This window comes from Octopus bimaculoides, chromosome 25 (assembly GCF_001194135.2).
Source record: "Octopus bimaculoides isolate UCB-OBI-ISO-001 chromosome 25, ASM119413v2, whole genome shotgun sequence".
NCBI lineage: Eukaryota > Metazoa > Mollusca > Cephalopoda > Octopoda > Octopodidae > Octopus > Octopus bimaculoides.
Window position 1 is genome coordinate 33289084 of NC_069005.1, and position 10015 is coordinate 33299098.

Genomic DNA, 10015 nt, shown 5'->3' on the forward strand with positions numbered 1-10015 from the left:
TATATATATATATATATATATATATATATATACACATATGTATATGTAATATTGGGTAATTCTATCTCTGCAACAAGGATCTCTGATGAAATCAAGAAACATAATGCAGATGTTAAATCGACAATATAAGAAGGCCAAGAATCATTACAATGATGATGATGATGATGATGATGTGGTGGTAATGATGATGATGATGATGATCTCTGAGCTGATAGAGAAATAGATAGTTGATCAGTGGAAGAAGTTAAAAGACTTGTGTTGCAGTAAAGGTCAAGTGAGCAAAGATATGTCAACAGAGGAATTATGGCTGGAAGCACAACTAACGTGCCACCCCCACCCCACTCCTCCTTCCTCCTTCTTCCAGGCCTTACCATCCTCTCCATAGGGTGTGCTTACTGTCTTTACTTTCACATGTATTTATGTGTAGGTGGCTTTTGTGGGCAGTAAATGCTAAGTAGTCTGTCTAATTCCATGTATATATATTTATATACTTACAAAGTGAGCAAAAGTGTATGTACGCTGCTATATATATATATATATATATATATATATATATATATATATATATACATATATATATGTCTTGCAAACATATATATATATATACATATATATATATATATATGTCTTGCAAACATATATATATATATATATATATATGTCTTGCAAACATATATATATATATAAAGAGAGAGAGAGATGAAGCTTGTTTCCCAACTACAAGGCTAGCTATTTCGGGGGAGGGGTAAGTCTATTACATCAACCCCAGTATGCAGCTGGTCCTTAATTTATTGACCCTGAGAGGATGAAAGGCAAAGTCGACCTCGGTGGAATTTGAACCTAGAATGCAAAGATGGACAAAATGCTGCCAAGCATTTCATCCAGTGTGTTAAGGATTCTGCCAACTCACCGCCTTAAAACAGCTGATTAATATCACAAGACTGGAACCTGATGCAGCTCCCTGCTTGCCACCAGCAGCCCTGTTTTAAAAAGGAGAGCAAAGAGTCCTGATTTTGCCCATTCACCTGCGAGTCAAGGGTGCTGCCCTTCTTTGGTTTAGCCATAAACCACCCCAGTTGATTGGTTGCCTTCAAACCCTCAATATCAACCTCCCATCAAGAGGTAACTGGGTTGTCCTCAACCCTCTATCAGCTTCTCATATGGAAGCAACCTGTTTTCCCTCAAACCCTCTTTCATCTTCCTGACAGAGGCAACAACTTGCTCTCAGTTCCTCAACAGCAACCACCGTTTCTGATGGTAAACACTTGTCAGGTATGGTAAAACCCTGTACTCTATTCCCAGTCCTTGTATTTGGTTGGATGCTCCTCCTAGCGCCAACCACTTTTACAGTGTGTGCTTGGTGTGTTCCTTCATGGCACCAGCATTAGTTTTCATCTAACTTGCACTAAAGAGTCTCCTAAACTGTGTGAGAATGTTGTCGAGAGAGAGTAAAGTATGACAGGTTTGTTGCTGTAGAGAAGATACAGGGCATTATATAAGGGTTGGTGCTATTAATTAGGGTGGCGCTGGAAAGTGAGATAAAGGTGTCAGGGTATGCCTTCAATGTACGGAGAGGGGAGTTGAAGAGAGTGTGAGGTCAGAAAGAGTGGATGGGGAGGGAAGAAAGTGAGAGATGAGGGTAGGGGTGGTTGATGGTAACTGTGCTGGGAAATGTATGAACTTCACATCCCATTGTTCCTCTCTCTCTCTCTCTCTAATCTTCAGAATTCAATTAAATGTTCACGATGTAATAGAATGGCAACGTTACTGTGTGCAAAGAAGGAATTTTTTGTTTTGCTCCAAGTCTGCTCTGGTCAAAAGCGTTCCAACCGTAACCGTCGTCTTTTTGAAAAAAAAAAATCATAGGGCTTGCGACAGCTCGTCCTGCTAGAAATAATAGCCAATTTGCTCTCAGATAACACCACATTGTCTTAGATGTTTTCACATAGAAGCTCCATCGTTGGTTCGAAAGATGCTAGATGATAGAGTTTAACAATAACAACCAACAAACAAACAAAAAAACGGTATCAATTTTGGCGCCGTCAGACTTCCATAGTTCACTGGGTGTAATATTGGGATGAAAAAATATATATTTGTTTGTTTTGGAAAGAGCGGGAGAACTGTAACGACAGAATTAGAGAAAGAGAGAGAGAGAGAGAGATGGGGGGGGGGAGATCTAAACAGGAGAGCAATGACAATATTAAATAGTTTCGTCTATAGAAGGCCATAAGCAGCACATTCCGACATTATGTGTGTATCGTAAAGTAAATATATTTTCTGCATGGAGGGACATTGGAAATTCATTATATCCGTTCAATTATATCACGAAGTCGCTGGTCATAACCTCGATTAATTACCAATTAATTGTAAAAACACTCTCTTTGTGTAAATGAGATTGTCAGACGAATTGGTTGAGATGTGCGTTGTCAGTTTCATGTACATTCAATCACTTCCCCATTATGTGTGTATATACACACATATATAAATATAGATAGATAGATAGGTATATGTATATAGATAGATATATAGATATATAGGTATATGTGTATATGTATGGGTGGGGAGAAAGAGGGAAGGACGTCCATAAATGGTAGATAGAAGGATCTAAACGGCAGATGGTGTGTGAGAAAGAAAAAAAAGATAGGTTATAATAAACAGAAAGAAAGAAGAAAGCAATAAAAGCTATAGTGTCGTAGAAAAAGCGACTCATTGTACACATAGACGCGCCTTTGTGTGTATATATATATATATATATATCCACACCCATATTGTATTTTCAAAAACACAATAAGAGAAATCGCGCGCCTGCTGATTGAGACCCAGTGGCCTCCCTTCGTATTTACTATACTACTAGTACTAAGTAGTAATAGTAGTAGCAATAGTAGTGGTAGTAATAGTGGTTACACAAGTGTTGTTGTTATTGCTGCTGCTGTAATACATCGTCTGCACGATCACTACTCCTCTTCCTTCACCTCACTCCACCTTCGTCTTTCTCACTGCATTAAGCAGCATCATTCAGTCTGCCGAAAGAAAGGAAAAGAAAACAAAATAACAGAAAGAACCGGAGAGACATGGGCAAAGTGTGTTCCAAGAAATTTATTCCAATCGCTAAAACGAAAGGTTCCAAGACAATCAGGTGAGTTCTTCTTATCGTTCCAGGAGTTGAATGTTAAGGCAAAGACACTGTATGTGTGTGGTGATGTACTTCTCCCTGTTTGTGTGTGTCTCTTTTTTTGTCTTTCTTGGTGTGTCACACACACACACACACACACACACACACACACACACACACACACACACACACACACACACACACACACACACACACACATCCATGTGATGTGTATTTATGTTTCCGTATCCGTCTGGCTCTCTTAGTATTTCGGGGAAGGTCTGTTGTACATCGAAACCTATAGGCTTCTATAAATCGATCACTACCGTTATGTACGTGACTCATTGCATGTACATACATACATACATATATATGGCAAAAGCGAAAGATCGCCTGTGTGTATATATATATATATATAAATATATATACAAACATATATGTATGTATTCGCATTCATACACATGTGTAGGTGTCATGTTTCCGTGTACGTTTGTCTTTTTATATAAATACTCTACGTGCGTCTATAGCATGTTAGCATCTATGAATTTATATGAAATGATGCGTTAATGTCACCATATATATATATATATATGTATATATATGGTGACATTAACGCATCATTTCATATTTATATTGTGTGTTTCGGAAGAAAATTATAACTATATATATGTGTGTGTGTAGCAGTCATAGTTTTCTCTATCTATATTTTCAATTCCTGATCGTTTCCTTCATGTTGTTCCCACCCTAGTCTTCCTTATCACCCCTTCCTGTAATAAATATGTCAAATACATGTATTATGGAAACGTAAATACATCCATTCGTATTCTCTCATCGCTGTATATATATATGTTTATGTATATATATACACACACATATATATATATATACACACACACAACACTCCCGGTCGCATAATTACACAAACCTCGAATCAACAGACGTCATATACGTGCATATATAAACACGTCCAAATATATACACACAAGCATGTATTAATAAGTAAATGGATCTTCGATTATTCGATTAACCGAACTGTTCATTGAATTATAATGCAAGTGGCTGAATATTCCACTGACATGTGGACCGTTAACGCGGTTCTAAGACAGAATCATACTGATTCAGTGTATGTATGTATGTATGTATGTATGTGACGTGGTTGTACCTATGAATTCCAACTCCTGCAACCCTTAGAACGAGTTTCCATTGTTTCTGTTTAACCCAACTTTATTCGTGTGGTGTGGGTTTACCCAAAGCAAGGGTAGAAAACACCCGCTCAAGATCATGCTCAGCTGGTTTGAACTAGAGACCTCATGATTCTGAAGCGAACTTGTTAACCTCTCGGAATGGCATTTATATAGAAACACACATACTCATACACACAGTCGTGGAAAACAATGGGAATGACATGCATGCATATACATAGATTTCTATACACATACATATACACAAGCACACATGAACATACATGAACGGATGCATGCATATATATATATATATATATATATATATACACATGCATGAATAGATACATACATTCATATACATGCATGCATACATACATATATACATACATACATGCATGCATACATACACACGTATACATATAAATATGTATATATACATTAACACACATACACATACATATATGCACACATGAGCCACACCTCAAAACTGTTATTTGAACTAAGATAGAATTTCCTATTTGTGTATCAAATACTTCTTAACGCCACCACCACCACCAGCATCACCACTGTCGTCATCACCGACAACATAATTATCAAAACTATCTTTAGCATTATCAATACTATCATCACTCCCCCCCTACCATCCTCTCCATCCTCCTCCTCCTCCTCCTCCTCATCATCACCACAAACACTCCCTCTTTCCACCATCACCACCATTTGTAAGGTGTGGGTAAACCTGGCACTTACCTGAAGGTTCTCACTTGTCCTATGGTCCCCAATAGTTATTTATTTCTGCTGTGGTTCTATTAGTAGGGGCACCAGTGCCTTGTTTTGCGCATGGAGGGTATCTATAGGACTGCTCAACTGGTCCCAGCACCACCACCATCATCATCATCAAACCGAAACCTTGTTCCTTTCGCTATACAACACCTCTATGTATATCAACACACACACATATACACACATCCCTGTGTATACATAATTGGCACTTTGTCAGTTATGACGACGAGTGTTCCAGTTGATCCAATCAACGGAACAGCCTGCCTGTGAAATTAACATGAAAGTGGCTGAGCACTCCACAGACATGCGTATCCTTAACATAGTTCTCAATGAGATTCAGCGTGACACAGAATGTGACAAGGCCGGCCCTTTTGAAATACAGGTAGAACACATTTTCGTCAGATGAGTGGACTGGAGCAACAGGAAATAAAGCGTCTTGCTCAAGGACACCATGTGTTACTGCAAATCAAACTCGCGACCTTGTTACAAACCAAACACGCTGACCACCCACCCACACACCTCAATTTTAATCCCGTAGCTTTCCGATTGCTCTGCCATATGTAATCCTTATTTATTTCACATTGTTTCATATTAATCTTGCCTTATTTTGTAGCTTTCACATTTTGATGGTATGATTGTTTTAGTTTTCGAAAGACATTGTAGGGTAGGTGTGAGAAGCCAAATCTGGCTAGTTTGAATATAAAACAGGTAGAATTTTTGGGCCGGATTCAACTGGTTTAAATACTAAAGGCTTCTGCACACACAAACAAGCATTTGACCTCTGAGTTCATTCGTAGGTCCTGAGTTCAAAATGTTTGTGGGTGTTCCGTTGTGTTTGTGGGTCAGAACTCTAGATGTTTAGATACCACATTTCACCTGGCTGTCATTGGTGGATGTTGTGTCCTATCCAGGGGGATGTGTTCATATCACTTCATGAAACCAGAGGAGGTAAACATGATTGACTTGTAAAAAAAAAGAAAAAAATCCCAAAAGCCCTCCTTGGATGCAGGGGGGGGGGGACAAGGAAGCCTTCAGAGAATCAAACAGGAAACCATTGCAAGAAATACTTTAACAGTTACACTTACACACATCCTTGAATTATCAGGCACACACACACACACACACACATATTCAGTCCGTATGTCTGTCTGTCTGTCTGTCTGTCTGTCTGTCTCTGTCTCCTAAACACAAACACCTGTACATTTATTCCAAACTCTCAGACATATACCTTCCCTTCTATACAATGTGTGTGTGCACTCTGTTGCTAAGTAATTTTCTGTTGCCATGACATTAATATTGACAGCTAAGTGGTAAATTGTTATTAACATCCTACCTCCCTCTTTCTTTGTGTGTGTGTGTGTGTGTGTGTGTGTGTATGGTTTACTATTTCATGCTTGTATATGTTTGTTTATATAAGGTGAGATAGACTTCCTTCTCTCTCTTTCTTATATATACACATACATATGTATGTCTGTGTACACACGTGTGTGTGTGTGTATGTGTGTGGAGGGAGTGTATTTCATATGCATGTTACGTTGAGCATAAGTATACTCACACACACACACACACAAACACACCACTGTAAACAGGAAGTTCTAAAGCAATTTCTCAATACTAAAATGGTGAAAAAAATATCAGATTTTTTTGGGAAAAACTGAAAAGTTTAAAAATTGTGACTACAAGTTACTTATTGCCAATCTTCAGATGAGTTAACACACACACACACACACACACACACACACACACACACACGTATCTGGTGGCATAAAAGCAACAACCATTTTGAGACGCACCCACTCTCAGCAATGCATATTCAGGAAAAAGACAGGTTCTAGTATTACTCTGTCAACGGTGATGCTTATTTATTCTGGTTGTTTTTAAATTAATCATCCATTAACTTGTTGCTTCAGGATTTTCATCTCGTGACTGTTTATTTTTGTAACGACAACATTGCAGGGCTGGTGTGAGAGGCCAGATCCGACTCGTTTGAACATAGAAACAAGTAGAATAGTTGGTTTGGACAAGGTTGGTTTATATGCTGAAGGGTTAATACATATGATATAGGCCTTCAACTTCACATATAACACCCAGGGTTATTTTTGGAGATGTTATCTTTGGAAAAAAAAGCATCTATGCCATCAAATATGGTGTGTGTGTGTGTGCATGTGTGTAAGAGGTACATTTATGGTTGACTGGTTCTGAAATTTGCTCATCCGCAATCATGAAATGCTGATATTCGATCCCACTACGGAATATCTCTACCTCACCTTAAGGTTGACCTGCTTTCTCTCCCCCCCATACACACACACATTCCTAGCTTTCTTAGTAAAAACTCAGCGAGTGAAGTGTCACTCAAGATGGAATCAAGTGTTACTATCGCTGGTCCTTTGAATTACATATATGTAATTCTGTGGTCACCTCACTCCACCGCCTCCCTGACTACAAATAGCAGTCAAATTTCCCTTAAGTCCCATTCAGCTTTCTTAAACAAAGTCACTTTAGGCCATGTAGTCCTAGATACACTATGACAGAAAATAAGCCTGTAGGTTCATGGTTGACTATTGATGATCTTGAGTCTGCCTGATAAGATTAAACAAAAAAATAACAATCATCACCAACAATAATACCACCACCACCACGACTATTACCACCACTACCACTAACAACAACAGCTGCCATGTTGATATCAACATGTTTCCTCTCAGCTGTTCTAGTGATTGGAAAATGTGACAGATGGTCTCTCTCTCTCTCTCTCTCTCTCTATCTCTCTGTTTGTGTGTGAGTGTGTGTATATATATATATATATATATATATATATATATATATATATATATATATATATATATATATATATATATATATATACACACACACACACACACAAATAATGTGCACACATAACCACCCCTCTATTATCTATTTACTTGTTAACCTATCTACTAGTCTCTCTAGTAGATAGGTTAATATCAACTACTTGCCCCCACTTCTCTCTGTCTATTTGCCCCCACTCCCACTCCCATTCATCATCATCAGTCGATGTTTCTACAAAAATATTTTGTTGTGAAAACAATAAAACTTTAGACTTCTGTTCAGTCCTATTATCTCAATGCCATTTTACAAACACAGACAAAACAACAACAACAACAATAATCACCCAATAAGGCTTGAAAAAAACGATAAAGTCTGTTTGTAATTTTTTACACTATTTCATTGGGGACGGCTAGGATCTTGCGATTGGTACTTGGCTGTGAAGTATTGTGGAAAGAGGACCTCTGAGACATTTGACAAATGGTTGCTGTCCACTCTTACAGAGTTGACCAGAGCATCTAAAATCGAGAAGGGAAATGGAAATAATCCAGTCAAACTGGTAACACTCTGGACAGAGTGCTTGGCTGCATTTCGTCTGCCGTTATGTTCTGAATTCAAACGTCACTGAAGTCGATTTTGCCTTTTGCACTTTCAGGGTTGATAAAATAAGTACTCGCTGAGTACTGGGGATCGATGTAAACAGCTAACCCTCACCTCTAGAACTATAAATTGCTGGCCTTGTGCCAAATTTTGAAACCATCAAGTCAGTGAAGCAGCATTTCTCCTGGCTCTTTACATTCTGAGTTCAAATCACACTGAGGTCAACTTTGCTTTTCGTCCTTTCAGGGTCAGTCAAACACTGGAGTCAATGTAATCGACTTGTTTTCTCCTCCTAAAATTATTGACCTTGTACTAAATTTAGCCAATGTCAGCTTTGCTTTAGCTCTGTCCAGAATTGATCAACTAAAGTACCAGTCAAGGACTTGTGTGGGTGGTATTAACTATTCTTCCTCTAATCAGAATTGTTGGTCTTGTACAGGCCTGGCCAACTCGAATTACATTGTGGGCCACTTTAATCAGAGAAAGTTTTTTGAGGGCTGCTTGTATACTTTATACACTAACAATTAAATAATCAAATTACAGGATCTGGAATTTTTCATAATTTTTGTTTGTTTAAAATTATAAAATTGATGGCCATTGCTTTATTGCCACTTTAAAATTTAAAATTTATTTTGAAAGAAATGTTTTACACAAACAATTTTAGTAGAAAAGATATTATTGAAGAAGCCGATGATGCTAATAATGCTGTTGATTATGTTGATGATGATGATGATGATATTGATGATAATGATAATTCTGTTGTATTTTCAGGATTTACCTGTGTACCTGGAACGTTGGCACTAAACCCCCGCCCGATGACCTAGCGTCACTACTCGCACTCGATACAGACCTGCGCCCAGATATCTATGTTATTGGGTAAGTGTGTCATCCACCCCACCCACCCTTCATACCGCACTACCTGTATACCTGTACTCACCACTACCTTACCTACTTTTTACCTCTAAAACTGTGTTTCTCTGTCTGCAGGTAAATACCTTGACTCAATCATCAGAGATGAAAGCACACCTGAAACACTTGTTTTTATTCTTTATTCTTGATTGAGAAAAACCTAGTCAAAAGCATTCCAGCTACAATAACCACGCTGTTTTTTTTCTGAAAAGAATAAAAGAATATAAAATATGTTTCCAGACACAAATTCCTCTTATCTACGAGGGGGTGCTAAAAAGTTCCTAGCTTTAAGGGTGTCATGAAAGGCCTGGTTGGAGGCCCAACCCTCCGAGTTCTTTTACAGGGCTTAGAAAAACTGAAGTACCACTGCAATAAATGCGTGAATCTGAGAGGGGAGCGTGTTGAATAAAATCATAATTGATTGATCCCCCTGTGTTTTCTTTTACCCAAATCCAGGAACTTTTCAGCACCCCCTCATAAACTGCATTCTCATTCCACCCCCAGAAGAACACAGCAACAAATCCCTAAAATCTACTCTTTTTCTCCCTTTAGATTACAAGAAGTGAGTACATCTGACCTCAGTGCTACAGACAATCCCTGGACAATTAAACTCACCTCTACA

General features: G+C 38.3%; 1 protein-coding gene across 1 annotated transcript in view; it reads left to right on the plus strand.

Moving 5' to 3' along the window:
- LOC106869078 (inositol polyphosphate 5-phosphatase K) overlaps positions 1 to 10015 on the plus strand; it is a 41795-nt gene that overhangs the window by 2682 nt on the left and 29098 nt on the right. The window contains exons 2-4 of the mRNA XM_052976662.1: positions 3010 to 3136; positions 9256 to 9360; positions 9946 to 10015. Of these exons, the coding sequence (XP_052832622.1) occupies positions 3010 to 3136; positions 9256 to 9360; positions 9946 to 10015 (302 nt within the window). The remainder of the gene's footprint in view (positions 1 to 3009; positions 3137 to 9255; positions 9361 to 9945) is intronic.